This window comes from Giraffa tippelskirchi, chromosome 7 (assembly GCF_054371585.1).
Source record: "Giraffa tippelskirchi isolate mGirTip1 chromosome 7, T2T-mGirTip1v1.2.pri, whole genome shotgun sequence".
Taxonomy (NCBI): Eukaryota; Metazoa; Chordata; class Mammalia; order Artiodactyla; family Giraffidae; genus Giraffa; species Giraffa tippelskirchi.
This window is the reverse complement of record NC_137281.1, coordinates 151,872,385-151,891,171: the sequence shown is the minus strand read 5'-3', so window position 1 is coordinate 151,891,171 and position 18,787 is coordinate 151,872,385. Positions and strand designations below refer to the sequence as shown.

Genomic DNA, 18,787 nt, shown 5'->3' with positions numbered 1-18,787 from the left:
TTTTTTAATCTCCTTTTATTAGTATGAAAACTCCATGAGGATTGGGATTTGACTCTTGTTTACAGCTATATCCCTAGTGCCCAGTTCCTGGAACATTAAAAATATATGTTGAATAGGTGAATACATGCATAAATCTGTAAAGATTAATTATATTTTTTCTCAAAATTCCTTGAAATGCAACTACCATAAAACTGCTTATGATAAAGATGAAATTATTAACTATACGCTGCACTTGTAGAATGTTTTCAGCTAATTTGTTGATTCTTCTTTAGTTCTATTTAGTCTACTGGCAGTAGTGAATTTGGGGTTATTGAAGTTGGGGTGGGCAGAGCAGAATGGAAGCTGAAAAAAAATAGGTAAGAGGCCTGCATTCTATTTCATGTAACCTAAGGCACTATCATGTGTAAGGTGGGTCATTGCTCAGTGCTTAGGAAAAAAATTATGCCTATGAAAACGTGACATGCTATCAACTGTAAGATAACATCCCAAGACAGAGAAGGTAAAATGTGAAAAAATTGTATCTTTTGATATTGGTGAAGTATGGCTTAATAGTCTTTCAGTGTTGGTGAGTCCATAAGCAAAAGTAGAATCAGAGATATAGAGAAGAGCTGATCATATAGAAAATAAAATACATATCATATATTGATTGGTTGGTTGTGACAATAATAATACTAGCAGACATTTTTTCAGCACTTAGGTTGTGCTGGTTTCATTACTGTAAGAACTTTATGTGTGTTACTCATTTAATACATCATCGCTGTAGATTGTGTGGTGTTAATTTCTCTCCAGTGAAGAAATTCAGACATGAGAAGTAACTTTTCCAAGGTCTTACACTGGAAAGTAATAGAGATAGGGCTCGAACTAAGGTAGTCAGATACTTAAGTTCTTAACTACATTGCTGTACTGGCAAAGGTTTAGACTCTAGACTGGCTAGGTTTAGTTTTGGGTGACGAGTTGGATAATGAAGCTGTTTGTCAAAATGGATAACATAGACAGAGCAGCATATTTGGAGAGAGTAATGTCAAATCCAGCTTCTTAACATGTTGTTGAGCTACGTGGAAGAGACCTTAAACCTAATCATGAAAGTCTAGGTAGAACAGTTTAGTACGTAGTGGGTTAGAAGCTGGGGAGTAAGTTGAGATTCAAGTTAGATATTTGGGAGCTAGTAATCAATTGTTGGTAGTTGAAATCACAGGGTTTGGATGACATTATGCAAGGAGAAAGGAGAGGATGAAATTCAGGAACACCACTGTTTCAGGGAAGAACTGAGTAAACCGAGAAGGAGTGCCTAGGAAATACAGAACAAGAACCACATGCAACACAGGAGGAGACCCAGAAGAGAACGGTATCCTGTACACCCAAGCAGGCATTTTAGAAGAGTACACTCGTGAGTGTCAGTGTGGCAGGCAGGCTAAAAGATGAACTAAATAACACGTTCATTCCATTTTTCACAGATGGGGGGAGATGTGAGGGGCTGGACCAATAACAAAGTGGAAGATTTCAGCAGGAGACAGGGCATATCTTCCTCTGAAGGTTCTGAAAGAGCTCAGTAAGCTTGGGAAGGTCGCTAGGGATGGACTCGGATTGTCGATGTGAATCTTGAGTCGAGCAGCTGTGCAGTGAGTTGTTCATGGTGGTAAAGGCTGGTACCAACTGCACAAGGCCAGTCTGGGAGCAGGTGATGTGCTCCCACGTGGCTACCACTGAAGAAGTGTCACAGACAAAGGAACAAGAGAGTGGAGGGAAAGGAATTGATGACCACAGGCTGCTTGTTTGGTAGGAGTTCCTCGACTGGAGCTTAGATTTCAGAGTTGAGGTCCAGGTGAGTGGTAACGCAGTGGGTTGCCATTGTGGAATAAGGGTGAAGGTGGTTGGACGAGACGGGTCAAATAACTTTGATGTTAGTTTGTTGAGTAGATATTTGGGTGTTCATGATGCTGTTGTGAAGGTGTTAACGGATCGCACGCCAAAAACGTCAGTGAAGAGGATGACTGGTCGGTCGGCTACTCCTAACAAGGAAGGCAGAGTCAAAATAGTGTGAATCTCAAAGGAAGGCGGCATTTTTGCATGAGGATGCGTATGTCATGATTTGTTAGGTCATGAATTGAGAAATGGTTCTTTCAAGGAACTTTCGGTTTTCCTGGGAGTGTTGAAACTGCACCCTCTTTTTCTTCTTGCTATTAGTGTCATATTTTGTATTCTCATCATCACTATGTAGTTGTGTGATAAACATGCATTCCAGCAGGAGTTCATAATAATTTAATCAATTCTTGCAGATTCAAGATCATCTGTGTAAAAACATCATTCTCACATTGTATTGATAATATGCTTTCTTGAGAGGGAGGTGAAGTCAGGAGGTACAGCCTGCTTGACAGGAACTGCATTTGCCCCTGGACGCCTTGACATATGAACAGTGTAGCATGCATCATAGTAGCAAATGGATTTCAAGCTGCTATTTGGACGGTGGAGACATGAGACACAGCTCTGAGGAGCCTCCCTCCTTCTCCCTTAGTCCCTCTTTCTACCCCCAACTCCTCCCTTTCAGCCTTCAGATACCACCTGTGTTGCCTCTTTCAGAACGCTGATCCAGGTGTACCACTTCCTGCTCAGAAACCTTCAAAACCCATTACTATCTCTGGAACAAAGTCTCAAATCTAGTCCAGTCCTCCCTGATGTGGTCCCACCTGAGCTGTTCACACTTGGAGCCTTTTTCTGTTCCCCAATGGGCCTCATACAAACGGACAACCATTTCCTGCACCGACTTCTCACTGCCTGCTCTTCATCTGGATTGTCTTTTCCCCCCAGTCTGCAGGAAGAAAAGGGCTGCCTAACCTTTCAAGGCCCAGTTAATTTTTAACCTTTCTTACGGACTCACTGAAGATGGCTGTATCTCAGCTGAGGCTGAGATAAATCTCTTGCCCCTCTGTCTCCATAGCAGTCTGTGGGTACCACTTAGTACAGCACATTTAGGCCGCCTTATGTTTTGGTTTGTTTGGGGTATATTCATACCTCTCCAGAGGGACAGGCAGCAGGTATTAGCTGCTTAGATTTTTTTTTTTTTCTTTTTAGTTTGTTTGTTTTTAATTCGGAAAAGTGAGATGAGGGATTTTGTAGTCCCTCTTTAATGTGGCACAAAATCAGCAGCATATTTGCTTAAAAGGAGACCAGGGATTCTGAGAGCTCAGTACTGTTCTCTTAAACCGAAATCACCCAGGAGGGACAACCCCACCTCATGCTGTTTTATTAATATAATCTCATACTTTTGATTCATTTATATTAATTAAAAGTAGTTGATAGCAGTGGTCATCATCAAAGATTTAATATATTGAGTTATGTACAAGAGGGCTATAGATAAATAGCTCTGTAAATGTTGTATTTGTCTTTTGGCTTCACCTTAGTTTATCACTTTTTCTGAGTCTAGTAAGTGCTGATACATTAACCATATTTTTTTTCTCTGCACAAATTATATTTTTTTCCCCATCAAGACCTACCCTTCTCATGCCTATTTTTTGAATTTAAATGTAAAATATTTTAATGAAATATTCTTGCTGCTATTAATATTTGAAGGCTGTTTGAAGGTTATTTGAAGGATATTATCACCTCATTATGATTTCAACAAAGATAATTTTGTAGAGCCTTACTGAGATCAGAAGACCAAGAGTAGGGTTGTGTATTTTTGCCATTTGCTGGCCATATGATCTTTGTCAAGTTACTTAACCTCTTTGTACTTCATCAGTAGAATGGAAACAGTCATGTCTTTCTCTATCACAGGGTTTTTGTGAGTGACATCCCTGTGTAAACCCTAAAATGAAATGTAAACATAATAATGAGACCACCAAGAGAAGTAAGTTCTTAGTCAAACCTAAGCGTTAGTGTTCTGGTAAATGTTCTAAAACAAGTTCTCCAGGGGCAAAGAGGGGAACCCTGATCTGTAGCATTTGCCAAGTTCAGTGATTTAAGAGCCCCCATTTGACTGGTTTCAAGCTCTCAAACAGCGTCACTGGAGACAGAGTTGGGAGATGAACAGAGCGGCTCCCTGAGAGTCTCTGTGAGCTGGCCCAGATCACCACTGGTCTTAGGGCAGAACTGTCTGTACCTGTGCTCTTTATAAGACACAAAGAAAAGCCAGGCATTCTGCTGAAGCTTAAAATCATAATGGGACAGTTTTACTGATAGGAGACTCTATTTTGAAAATTTATTTTTGAATTGAATACAGGATTCCTAATTTAAAAAAAAAATCAGTTCTTTTGTTAACTCAAAGTGGCATCAGGTCTTCGCTGAATTTTGTGGAGTGAATAAGATGGAGATTTTGTCTCAAACTTACACAACGTCTTCCCTTTGGGAAACCACTTCTGATGATTATGTTCCTGTGTACCTAATTAAATCCATACAGTAAACTTATACAAAGGAAAGAAGCAAATATATTTTAGGCACTGAAATGTATTTTAAACAGATTCTATGGAGTTGCTTACAGGCTGTCAGTAACTGGTGGGTGTAACTAGTTATAACAACATCGCAAGTGCACCCAGTTGGTTTTTAAAACCTTATGATATGTGTACCTTTTAAAGGCAGTAAGGCCGAGTAGCTGAACACGTGGATAGCAGAGAGAATTTCTGGGTTCAAATCCTGGCTCTGTTATGTTCACTGCATACCCTTGGCAGAATTATTAGTGTTGTTCTGCTTGAGTTTCAAAAAAGGAGACAGTAATAGTATCTCCCTAGTCAGGTTGTGGTGAGGATGAAATGAGGAAAAACTACACAACAAGGTCTTAATTGCCGTCCCTGACATAGAGTCAGTATTTACACTGTTGTCCTTTCAAAGGTATTTAAGTTCACATACATGGCAGAGCTTTATTGAATCCCCTCCACACATTATTCCTAATTTTTTTTTTAAAAGCGATTCTCGTTATATTTCAAATAATAAATGAAAACCAGGCACATTATTGCATTATTGGTACTGAAATAATCCCTGGTAAACCTCTTTTACATACTTAGTTGTTTATAGTTTTTTCACTGTGGCGATTCATAATCTTTTTAACCCCACAGGAGTGGTATTCATAATTCAGTTCAGTTCAGTCGCTCAGTCGTGTCCGACTCTTTGCGACCCCATGAATTGCAGCACGCCAGGCCTCTCTGTCTATCACCAACTCCCGGAGTCTACCCAAACCCATGTCCATCGAGTTGGTGATGCCATCCAACCATCTCATCCTCTGTCGCCCCCTTCTCCTCCCGCCCCCAATCCTACCCAGCATTAGGGTCTTTTCCAATGAGTCAACCCTTCGCATGAGGTGCCCAAAGTATTGGAGTTTCAGCTTCAACATCAGTCCTTCCAATGAACACCCAGGATTGATCTCTTTTAGGATGGATTGATTGGCTCTCCTTGCAGTCCAAGGGACTCTCAAGAGTCTTACCTTGCACAAAAAAGTACACAATTCTTTCACAAAAAGTTGAGGAGGTAGCTTGGAAAGGAATATTCTGAAGCTCCTCTTATGGAAAAGGAAGCTGATCAGGCAGTGATGTCCCACAGTGTGTCCTTGTGGGGACATTTCTCGGCAGGTAGTGTCCCTTCTTTGGGTTGCACAGACCCCTGCTCACACCTTTATTAAGAGCTTCTTATTCATTCTTGTCAAACTTGATTGTTGCATCTGTGTCTTTTATGGTTCATGCCTGTTATCTTCAGCACCTAGTACAGTACCTTGCACTTAATTGGTTGCTCAGTTAGTGTTAAGCAGAGCTTGAACACACGGAAAGAGTGTTTCCTTTGCATGTCTGTCTATGTGGGAATGCTTAGAAGTAGCAAAATCTCCAAGTATTTGCCCACTGATATAATGTGGAATTTGTCTTGTGTACAGTTTGGCTGTGGCCAGTGGACTATCTCTTTTCTCCTTTTTTTTTTTCCTCAGGCAGAAAGCTTAGAAGATAAGAATATGGCTCAAGTCCAGCGTTGTCAGCTGGAGAAGTTGAAATCACAGTATGACAGGCTGGCAGAGGAATTAACCCAGAATGAAAATGAGAACAAAAAACTGAAGCTAAAATACCAGTGTTTGAAGGGTGAACTAGAAGAAAAGGTAAACATGTGGACGGGTTCTAATTGAAGAGGCTGGTTTACATTTCTTCTAGAACATAGTTTATGTATTAATAAATGCCAGTTGTCAGCTTTCATAGAAGAGTTGTATCGGTGCCAGAAACAGTCATAGAAGTTTATTAGGATGCTGTGATTTTTATTCTTTCAACAACTAGTAACCCTCTAATACTTTTTATTTTAAATTTCTAATGGATCTTAAAATAGGCATTTATCGGCAAGGTAGCAAAGAAAATAGTTATGGTTTATTGAAGACCTACTGTATAGCAAACATTTATGCCAACAGATTGATTTGTGTGTGCTCATTTAATTCACACAACTCTTTGCGTTAGATTTTATTGATCCCTTTAACCCATGAGGAAACCATGGTTCAAAATAAAATATGTAAGTGGTCAGTGTGCACTAGGCACTTTTCATGCTCATAGTCATTTTATGAAATTGATACTATTAGGCTCATCTTTTAAGTTACAGAGACTGAAGCTTAAGAAGGTTGGTAACCTTGGAATGTCACCAGCAGACTCACTGCTTTCCTATCAGCAGCTCTGTAAAATTTGGGGTGTATCTGCTGTATATTGGGGCTTTTCAGATGGCACTAGTGGTAAAGAACCCACCTGGCAACGCAGGAAATGTAAGAGACACAGGTTCGATCCCTGGGTCGAGAAGATCCCCTGGAGGAGGGCATGGCAACCGCCTCCAGTATTCTTACCTGGAGAATCCCATGGAGAGAGGAGCCTGATGGGCTACAGTCCATGTTGTTGTTCAGTCACTCAGTTGTGTCTGACTGTTTGTGATCCTATGGACTGCAGCACGCCAGGCTTCCCTGTCCTTCACCATCTCCTGGAGTTGCTCAAACTCATGTCCGTTGAGTCGATGATCCCATCCAACCACCTCATCCTCTGTCGCCCCCTTCTCTTCATACAGAGTCACAAAGAGTCAGACACAACTGAAGCAACTTATCATGCATGCACACTATGTATCAGGCATAGGGTAGAACACTAGGGTTTTTCAGTAAGTCACTACTTTTGTGGCGAAGCGTCAACTAAGAATAGAAGATAGAATATATAAATTTGTGTGCTGTGTCTTTCAGTTCAGTTCAATCGCTCAGTTGTGTCCAACTCTTTGTGACCTCACGGACTGTAGCACTCCAGGCCTCCCTGTCCATCACCAACTCCAGAAGTTTATTCAAACTCATACCCATTGAGTCGGTGATGCCATCCAACCATCTCTGTCTTTATCAACTTCTTAAAAGTATTTGCCTTCCAGTGTGATAAAAGTCAAAAAGAGAAAAGACTCTTAGCATTTGGATAATGGGATAGGACAGGACAGACTGGGCCAGATGAATCCTGTTCTTGATAAGTGTTACTACCATCTGTGATAAAGGAACTATCAAGGGGTAGGGTGTCATAAAACTGCATAAACCTCTGGAAGAAACTTTCATGCTTTGCTCTTCTTTTCCTATAATTAGCTGTGAATAAAAACTTCATTGGATCAAGATATATCCAGATAGGGCCTTTCTCTTTCAGAGGTAGTGAGGTGTTCATGGCTATGGACAGAACTTTCAGTTTAAATCATTTTCTAGCCATGTTGCATTAGGCAGATTGCTTATAACTCAAAGTCTCAGTTCTATCATCCCTAAAACCGGTATAATAATAAACTCTAATGGAGTTAAATGTGAAAATGTGTTTAAAGTTCTTGGCAGAGTGTCTGATACCTGATCAGCTATCAATTAGCAGCTGCCATTATTTTATTATTGTTACGTTACCAAGTGGATGCCAATTAATGGTTCAGCCAAGCAATAAACCAATCAGCAAGCATTGATTAACTACCTAATGATATGTTAAGGATTAAGAGCCAGGGAACTGGGAATAAGACTTACTGCAGAACTATGTTGATTGGAAGTTTTGAGCCAGAACTGTATTGAATCACTTGGAATGATGGTGCACAAAGAAGGCACCAACTTAAGAAGAGCTGGCATTTCTATATCGTTGAACAAACAGGAGGGTGGATTTGTAATTATGTTTGCTATTTGAAGGGAGGAACCCAATCATGATTGTTTTTCTATCCCCAAGATTAGGTACAGAGCTTGACATATGGTAGGTAATTTATAAGTAAATTGTGGATGAAGAGATACGAATGTGTATACACACATGTTCACATGTTTGCGTGCATGCTCAGTTGCTCACTTGTGTCCTACTCTTTTGCGACCTGATGAGCTGTAGCCTGCCAGGCTCCTCTGCCCATTCTTGGATTTCCCAGACAAGAAGACCAGAGTGGGTTGCCATTTCCTCCTCCAGGGGATCTTCCCGACCCAGAAAGTGAACCCATGTCTCCTGCGGCTCCTGCATTGGCAGACGGATTCTTGACCACTCGCACCGCCTGGGAAACCCTGCTTATATGTTTATGTGTAGATGAAAAAGATGGTGACCTGTGACTGTAGATGTTTGTTCATTCTCTCCTCCCCGCTTCCTCTTTTCTGCACTCCCCCTTTCCCTTCCCTTCAATGAGTGTCTATGTGTTGGCCAGTCTAGGGGAAATAAAAACAAGAAAACAGTACAAAAATATGTCTGCAGTGAAAAAAAAGCCCATGACTTATATCCCAGAGATTCCTACTATTTAGGCAGTGAAGTGAACTTGATAAATAGGGCCCAATTGAAGGATTTCTAATCCTAATGAAGGGATTTCCAATCAAAAGGGTCTTAATGCAAAGAAATAGAGGAAAACAATAGAATGGGAAAGACTAGAGAGCTCTTCAAGAAAATTAGAGATACCAAGGGAACATTTCATCCAAAGATCGGCTCAATAAAGGACAGAAATGGTAGGGACCTAACAGAAGCAGAAGATATTAAGAAGAGGTGCAAAGAATACACAGAAGAACTGTACAAAAAAGATCTTCATGACCCAGATAATCACGATGGTGTGGTCACTCACCTAGAGCCAGACATCCTGTAATGTGAAGTCAGGTGGGCCTTAGGAAGCATCACTACAAACAAAGCTAGTGGAGGTGATGAAATTCCAGTTGAGCTATTTCAAATCCTGAAAGATGACGCTGTGAAAGTGCTACAGTCAATATACCAGCAAATCTGGAAAACTCAGCAGTGGCCACAGGACTGGAAAAGGTCAGTTTTCATTCCAATCCCAAAGAAAGGCAATGCCAAAGAATGCTGAAACTACCACACAATTGTACTCATCTCACACTCTAGTAAAGTAATACTTAAAATTCTCCAAGCCAGGCTTTAGCAATACGTGAACCGTGAACTTCCAGATGTTCAAGCTGGATTTAGAAAAGGCAGAGGAACCAGAGATCAAATTGCCAACATCTGCTGGATCATCGAAAAAGCAAGAGAGTTCCAGAAAAACATCTATTTCTGCTTTATTGACTATGCCAAAGCCTTTGACTGTGTGGATCACAATAAACTGTGGAAAATTCTGAAAGAGATGGGAATACCAGACCACCTGACCCGCCTCTTGAGAAACCTGTATGCAGGTCAGGAAGCAACAGTTAGAACTGGACATGGAACAACAGACTGGTTCCAAATAGGAAAAGGAGTACATCAAGGCTGTATATTGTCATCCTGCATATTTAACTTCTATGCAGAGTACATCATGAGAAACACTGGGCTGGAAGAAGCACAAGCTGGAATGCAGATTTCAGGGAGAAATATCAGTAACCTCAGATATGCAGATGACACCACCCTTATGGCTGAAAGTGAAGAAGAACTAAAGAGCCTCTTGATCAAAGTGAAAGAAGAGAGTGAAAAAGTTGGCTTAAAGCTCAACATTCAGAAAACTAAGATCGAGGCATCCAGTCCCATCACTTCATGGCAAACAGATGGGAAAACAGTGGAAACAGTGGCTGACTTTATTTTTGGGGGCTCCAAAATCACTGCAGATGGTGATTGCAGCCATGAAATTAAAAGACGCTTACTCCTTGGAAGGAAAGTTATGACCAACCTAGACAGCACATTAAAAAGCAGAGACATCACTTTTCTGACAAAGGTCTGTCTGGTCAAAGCTATGATTTTTCCAGTAGTCGTGTATGGATGTGAGATTTGGACTATAAAGAAAGCTGAACACTGAAGAATTGATGCTTTTGAACTGTGGTGTTGGAGAAGACTCTTGAGAGTCCCTTGGACTGCAAGGAGATCCAACTAGTCCATCCTAAAGAACATCAGTCCTGGGTGTTCATTGGAAGGACTAATGTTGAAGCTGAAACTCCAATACTTTGGCCAGCTGATGCGAAGAGCTGACTCATTGGAAAAGACCCTGATGCCGGGAAAGATTGAGGGTAGGAGGAGAAGGGGATGACAGAGGATGAGATGGTTAGATGGCATCACCGACTCGATGGACATGGGTTTGGGTGGACTCCGGGAGTTGGTGATGGACAGGGAGGCCTGGCGTGCTGCGATTCATGAACTGAACTGAACTATAGAACCATTTCTGATCAGCTTATAGATTATGTAGGCTTTCTGGGATGCTTAGCTAACTCATATGATACTTGCTTTTCTCCATTGTTATACTTTAACTTCGTTTTCTATTATTAGTTCTTTCGGGAGATGTGAGTAGCTGCAATGAAACAATTAGGAGACAAATTGTGAGACAGTCTAAGGCAATTGCAGTTCACAGGAATGTAAGCATTGAATAGATTAGGGTTTGCAGAAATGTGGTTTTGTTCCTTCTCATGAAATCCGTTATTTAAATTGTTTGTGAAGTGACACATAGCAACATATTTAAAGCTATGGCTGTATTGGTTAAAAACACTTAAGAAATTTTTTGCTTATATAAAATGTGGATCTTTAAAAAGATCATTATAATTCAGATTTGCAAGTGTAGTGATGATGCCATTTTTACATAAGCTGGAGACTGAGGTTGAGAGCATGGTATTGTGACTTGCCCAACATTGCACAGCTTGTGTTGGAAACAGGATATGAGCACAGATTTCTTGTATTTTCCCCTTTATTTACTGCCAGTAAAATGAGTCACGTTTCTGTCTTTTCATTGATTTTTTTAGTGTTGAATTTAAATTTGTTGTTATTATAGTCAACAGATTACCATATCCTTTATTTGTTTTTAGTCTGCATAAATTTTGGATTAGAAGTCATCAATAATTTTTTTAGAAAAGTCTAATTAAAACCTGATATTTCCACATAAAAGATATCTATGACTGGAAAAAATGAATCAGCATTGTTTAATTTTGTTTTGTTTCCAATTTGACCATCTGTTTAGGATTGCTCTTTTTCATGAGGTGAAAAAATGTATATGATTGTCAGATATCTGTTCTATAAAATATTCACTGTGCTAAAATCGCAGTTTTACAATTTTTACCAAGAACTCTTTGATAGTAGCAGGCAGAATTCTCTGGTTTTTTTTTTTTTGTTTGTTTGTTTGTTTCCCCCCACAAGTATGAGAAAGAAGTAGAAGTTAATGAGCTGTTGACTTGTAGCATTTATTTTAATGATTACACTTTAGGCCATTTTTAGACAAAATATGCTCTTTGGTGCTTCATCTTTTTTACATGCTGTGAATAGAATAAAGCTATAACTTCTACATATTAATTTGGTGGCAAACTTTAAACCAGACACTTTAAACACTAACTAGGATACTATGAATACTTTCCTGTCAGGTTTCTCCCAATTAAAAAAAAATAATGAAAATAATAATAAAATGGTCAAATTGAAGGCAAAATTATAAATTTATCATTTGTTATTTGTAAACTGCTTGTAACTGAATCCCTGATAGTCGTTAAATCCAGAGTAGTCCGTCCTTTTTCAGAGAATTGATGGAAACACCAGAGTGTTACCATGTATGAATCACTCAGCCAGATGTTAGGAAACACGTTTAGAATGCATCGATGGAGTGACCTCTTCCAGCTGTGATAGACGGAGAGGCAAGGCACAGAGATGTATGAAAGGAAATTTGGTCTCCATTTCCCAAACTGAAGTGGCTTCCCTGGTGGCTCAGATGGTAAAGAATCTGCCTGCAACGTGGGAGACCTTCATCCCTTGGTGAAGGGCATGGCAACCCACTCCAGTATTCTTGCCTGGAGAATCCATGGACCAAGCAGCCTGGCGGGCTACAGTCCATAGGGTCGCAGAGTCGGACACGACTGAGCGACTAACACTTTCACACTTCCCCAGACTGAAATGAAGGTGTGGAGAAGCCACTTCCTACCTCTTTCCCATTGGCAGTGTACTCTCTACCAACCATCTACAGTCTAACCGGTTGGTTTTAAGTGGATTTAAGGAGTGACGTCCAACTTTGTATCTTTATGACCTCTGATTTGGATTTGGATTTGATGCATTTTGAGTCATTTTGAAGGGCTTCCTTGGTGGCTCAAATTGTGAACAACCTGCCTGCCAATGCAGCAGGTATGAGACGTGGGATCTATCCCTGGGCCCGGAAGATCCCCTGGAAGAGGAAGTGGCAACCCTTTCCAGTATTCTTGCCTGGAAAATTTCCTAGACAGAGGAGCCTGGCAGACTACAGTCCATTGGGTCACAGAGAGTCAGACACGATTGAGCTACTAACACTTTCACTTTCACTTTTCGAAGCATTTAATCTTTAACTTGCTGTTGGTTCAGTCACTCACTTGTGTCCAACTCTTTGCGACCCCATGGACTGCAGCACACCGGGCTTCCCTGTCCACCACCAACTCCTGGAGCTGAGATTACTCAAACTCATGTCCATTGAGCCGGTGATGCCATCCAACCATCTCATCCTCTGTCGTCCCCTTCTCCTCCTGCCTTCAATCTTTCCCAGCATCAGGGTCTTTTCCAATGAGTCAGTTCTTCACATCAGGTGGCCAATGTATTGGAACTTCAGCATCCACACTTCCAGTGAATATTCAAGACTGATTTCCTTTAGGATGGACTGATTGGATCTCCTTGCAGTCCAAGGGACTCTCAAGAGTCTTCTCCAACACCACAGTTCAAAAGCATCAATTCTTCAGTGCTCAACTTTCTTTATAGTCCAACTCTCACATCCATACATGACTACTGGGAAAAACATAGCCTTGACTATATGGATCTTTAACTTGCTGAGTGGTTGATAACTACAGGAGCTTGAGAAGAAAGAAGTCTTTGGAGCACTTTCCTCGAAAATCCTGTATTACTCGTTTGATTTCATTTCCTTGTGAAACTGTGAGTGATATCCAGAGTATAGGAGTTACACTGAATGATGATACATAGTTGCTTGGGGTGTGTAAATTAGCCAAGAGGAATAGGCCCCCTGAAGGTTTCTGCAGCCTGTGTGTCAGTCCTCTGCCAGATGCTGAGCAGGCCTAGCTTGCCTTGTAGACCCTGAAAGATACATACGATGAACGTCCAGGTTTTTTTACATGGTGTTTCTTTTATCACCATTGAAAGCACTTGTTGACTCAGTCCTTGTTTTTCATTTAATGTTGAACAGGCAATATTCTTTAAATGTATGAAAAGCCAATAAGTAGAAGATACTTATTGTATACATGAGTTATATTATTTGGAGATTTGTTTCTCCACTTTTTTCCCCCCATAGTCTTTCGTAGGAATAAATGCATACTTTAGCATCCTGTAAGGAAAAGAAAAAGAGGAGAGAAACAAAATCTGTTGGCTTTCTAAAGACACTCTAAGTTTATAAACATTTCTCTGGACATGAATGGTGCATTTTTTTCTTTTGAAAATTAAACAGTGTTCCTTCCAGATGCATAATTTGAAACTCTAGTTGTTTGTTTCCTGTCCATGTTTTGTTTCAGAAATAGAAATGCATCAAAAGTGGCTGATTTTAAATAACTAATGTTATTTGTGTTTCCAGGCATTGACTTAAGAGAAATACGTCATAATTACAAAATGGTCCTAAAGCTTAATGAATATGTAAAATACTCTTTAGAGGCATTTTTGTTTCCAGCTGTGAATATTAATTTCTAGGAATGTATCCAATAGTATCCTAACTCCTTCTTGATTGTACTACCGATGACTTTTGTATTGTTCAGTATTCTCCTTAAAAAAAAAAAAAACTAAAACCCTGAGGCAAGAATAATTTCCTTAAATGGGTTAGAAGTTTAAGTTTGAATTTCCATTTTTTTGACTTCTGTTTTATGGATAACTTTCCTAAGCCTGCCTAAGACCAGGTTATAGACTGGAAAGTCTTTCACACTCAAGCTTTAACATACATCAAGTCATCTATCAAGGTTTCTAATTATGCCATTACTTTTTTCAGTTATCTCAGGTGGTGCTAGTGGTAAAGAACCTGCCTGCCAATGCAGGAGACATAAAAGACACGGGTTCGATCCCTGGGTCCGGAAGCTCCCCTGGAGGAGGGCATGACAACCCACTCCAGTATTCTTGCCTGGAGAATCTCGTAGACAGAGGAGCTTGATGGGCTACAGTCCATGAGGTCACAAAGAGTTGGACAGTGCTACAGCTCTTATTCTTACATACTATTAGTCATAATTTCTTCCCTCCTTTGAAAGAAAGATTGTAAAGCATCTTCTTACAGAGAGGAAGGAAGTGTCTGTCTAACTAAAAAAATAGTAGCATTTTGATTTTAATCTTCTAGAAGGAATTACAATGTTCTTTGCTTTCTAAATACATGTAAGAACTGTTTTACTCTCTCACACATAGACCTCATACTAAAGGTACTGATGAATACTTAACTCATCAGAAGATCTTAGTGGGTCTATCCTCAAGGTTTATTCTGATTTACTTCTCACCACTGACGGGCCCTTTACTTTTGTGACATCAGCTCACCTTGATCATTATAATAACCCTCTAGTGATAAACTGCTTGCCATCAGTGATTTTTACTAATTAATGATTCCAAAAACAAACGCACTGAAACACAAGAAGTTATTTAAGTTTAGAGATTCTAGTTTTTTCTTATTTTTTTTTTCATTGTATAGTTGGGAACTACTATGCTTGGCACACAGAAAATGCACTTAAAAAAATAAATAAACACTAGTGGCATGACTGGAACATAAAAGGATATTTATGTTTCAGAAAGATTTATCGATTGACTGCTATGGGAGACATTCTTTTCTCTTTTTTTTTTAATTTACTTTTCATTGAGGTAACATTGGTATATAACATTATATAAATTTCATGTGTACAATATTCTACTCCTGTATACACGGCAGCATGCAAGTGAAAAGTGTTAGTCGCTCAGTTGTGTCTCACTCTTTGTGACCCCATGGACTGTAGCCCACCAGGACCTTCTGTCCATGGGATTCTCCAGGCAAGAATCCTGGAGTGGGTTGCCGTGTCCTTCTCCAGGGGATTGTCCCAACCCACGGATTGAACATGCATCTCTGTGTCTCCTGCACTGGCAGCTGGGTTCTTTCCCACTAGTGCCACGTGGGAAGCCATATGGGCATGTAAGTTGTTTCTATATCATGACTGTTGTAAATAATGCTACAGGCAACTTTAGGGGAACATATACGTTTTCTAATTAGTGTTTTTGCTTTCTTTGGATAAATGCCCAGAAGTGGGATAGCTGGATCATATGTAGTTCTATTCTTATATTTTAGGGAACCTTCATAGTGATTTTCATAGTGGTTATACCCACTTACATTTCCATCATCAGTGTATGAGTGGTGCTGGGATACTGAAATGAAGAGGAATCAGATCTTTGCCCTAGTGGAACTCACAGTTGGATGAGGACACAGACATAGAAGACACACAGGTTTAGTAGGTGCTACAGGAGGAGCTTATATCAAGTACCAGAAGAACAAACGGACAGGGCACTTAGTATTCCTGAGAACCCGGGCCACCTCTGTCATTCTAATATTCATGTGGGTGATGAAGTAGGTGCATGTTATTGGACTTTAATAACAAGTAAAATACTTAGTTTATGACTTTCCCTCATCCCCTGTCACTGAGTATTATTGGGCTCCCATAGGTTGAGTTCGTGGACTTTTTCAAACTTATCTGAACTATTGTTGCTTTATTCTGTTTTTATTTTTATGATACTTATCCAGATGTTTAATATATAGGCATAATTTAAGAAATCCACCCTCATGTAAGATCTTCTAACAAATGTTTGAAAAAAGTAGTTCTATGTGATCGCAATCAATGTGTTATTTATTTGTTGGCTGTTTTGCAAGACAGCTTGAACTGCAGGTTAGTAATTTTTCAGATTAAAGTCTTTGCAAATTTCCTATAGAATCCATAGTAGATCCTTTCTTTTAGTCACTCGCAGTTTCTGCCCTGGTTGGCATTTCATATCGTGTACTAGCTTTCTTACAGCTGAGTCAATGCTGTTGGCAGAAGTAATGGGAGCCTTCTTTAGAGAGTCAGATAAATGGCTTCCAGACAGATCCAATTTTTGTTCAGGATAGTTTCATAATTTGCCTTGTAATGCTAGTGTCCTGGATTTAAACCTTAGGCATAATAGTTATCTTGAGTTACAGAAATACTCTTTCTCAAAACTTTTTAGGTAATGTGTACAGATCTATAGTTTCAACAAGCCATGCTTCTAGTAATCTTTAATTACATTTTATTAGCTTTAATTTTGGCCTTAAACTTTGATTTCTAAATTCTACCACTTACCCTCTCCACGCCCTCGCCCCAGTCATGTGTTATAGATGGCCCTGGGGCTGAAATATTGCATGCTTATTCAGGTTACTTTTCAGTAAAGGAAAAACATTAGCTTTGTAAATTAATGATTTATTCAGTGGTGTGCCTATGTTTTATTTGCTATAATGTTTCTCTTAAAGTGTATGAAGAACTGTTTTCATTTTATGTAATAACAGTATTGGAAATACAGTGACTTTTCTGGAACACTTAAGACATTGAAGGACTCTCATATGCTTTTACCAAGGAGATAACATTTTGGATATGCTCTGGTTTTTATTGAAGTCATTCTATTTTCATTAAGATCATGTCTCCTTGTAATCTTTATAGCCTTTGGGAACATGAATGTCCTAATTAGAGGAGCATTTCTTATCCTTTGAATTATAGGTTCAATGATTAAGCCAGTCAACAGTGTGTGTGTGTGTATGTGTATGATGACATTGTGAGTATTATGATTTTTGTTTCTTGTCGACGCAAATGTCAACAATGTAAGCCTTTCCTGTCTTAAAGTGGAAGCATCAGGAAACTTTTGCTGTCTTGACCATGGAACCATACCTTTAGTGTGGTATCAGTTATACTTTTTAACTAGTCTAGAGGAGATTATGTGTATACAAGGTATATCTCCAGCATAGAGGAGAGCGATAGCCTGTAAACATTTACGGTATTGTGCCTGCTTGGTGATTTTCCTTCTTGTTGGGTCTACCTCCCTTTTTTTTGTGCTATTGTTTCATTTGTTTTCATTTGTAGTGATAAGACTCATTCAGAAATGTTTTTGAGTTATTCCTTCTACTTTATGACTACATTAGTACCCATATAATCTCCTGATAACTTTTTTGAGATTTTCACATTGGCTTTCTAAACTCCAGTTTCAAGAACTCAACCTTGACAGCATTTGAATAGAGAGCACTAGTAAGGAAGTCAGGGGACTTATGGGTTTATTGACCTTTGACTTTTGTCAGGTTTCTTTGTCTGAACTTTGCTTTCCTTATGCATAAAATTAAAGGTGGGTTTATTTCCCTTGTGGCTCAGCTGATAAAGAATCCGCCTGCAATGCGGGAGACCTGGGTTCGATCCCTGGGTTGGGAAGATGCCCTGGAGAAGGGAAAGGCTACCCACTCCAGTATTCTGGCCTAGAGAATTCCATGGACTCTGTAGTCCATGGGGTTGCGAAGAGTTGGACACGACTTTCACTTTCACTTTTGTTTTCTGAGGTGGTTCTTTCTCAGATTCAGTCATGGTCTATTGATATCCCTCTTCTTGGATCGTATAGACTGTTATAGTCAGCTTCATCTAGCCTCACTCCCCTATCCCCTGCAAAGAATCTCCTTATTTTCCTAAGACCCAAGCATTTGTGTCCTTTCACACTGAAACATTGAAGTTGGACTATCCATGTCTTCCATATCTTTAAATAGTCTCTGAAATACCTTGTTTTACTTCTGGTTCTCTAGAAATATGGTAGCTTTTGGTTCATGTTGTTGTAGAATTACTTCTCCCTCTAATTTTACTAGAAGGCCACAGGATAGCCATCAGGGTGCCTAAATATTGCCATCTGCTTTTATTAACCTATGTGGCCCCAGTGAGATGGTTGATTGAATCAATATCAACCAGTTTAACTTCTTCCTATAGAATTAGCTGTACTTGCCCCATTGGTGGGCTTCTGAGGTGGCACTAATGGTAAAGAATCCACCTGCTGATGCAGGAGACATAAGAGACACGGGGTTTGATCCCTAGGTCAGTAAGATCCCGTGGGGGACAGCATGGCAACCCACTTCAGTATTCTTGCCTGGAGAATCCCACGGGCAGGAGCCAGCAGGCTACATTCCATAAGGTCGCACAGAGTTGGACACGACTTAGCACCCACACACAACGCATGGGTAGAGTTATTTCTGAAACGTGAAAGAGGGAAAAACGGCTGATTCTCTGGGTACCACAGCTAGTGTTCACATTTATATTCTCAAGGCAGAAGAACTGGGATAAAACAGAAGTGTTGAAACTTGTTGGCTCTGTGAGAACAGGCGGCTTATCTATCTCATTTCCTCTATCCCTGGCATTCAGAAGAGTGCATTGCCATAGCAGGTGTTCCATAAAGATTTATAGAGCCAGTGAAAAAATTAAATTACAGTTGCTTATGTACAGAGTGGAAGAGCTTATTTATTATAACTCTTA

General features: G+C 39.9%; 1 protein-coding gene across 35 annotated transcripts in view; it reads left to right on the top strand.

The window, feature by feature from the left end:
• CEP128 (centrosomal protein 128) overlaps positions 1-18,787 on the top strand; it is a 459,693-nt gene that overhangs the window by 168,271 nt on the left and 272,635 nt on the right. For 30 of the 35 annotated variants that reach the window (XR_014059627.1, XR_014059626.1, XR_014059628.1 and 27 more), the window contains one exon: positions 5,903-6,067. The exons of the other annotated variants lie outside the window; for them this stretch is intronic. Coding sequence is in view for 15 of the 30 variants with exons in the window: in XM_081510600.1 (XP_081366726.1) it covers positions 5,903-6,067 (165 nt within the window). In the remaining 15 variants the exon portion in view is untranslated. The remainder of the gene's footprint in view (positions 1-5,902; positions 6,068-18,787) is intronic. 35 annotated transcript variants of the gene reach the window in all.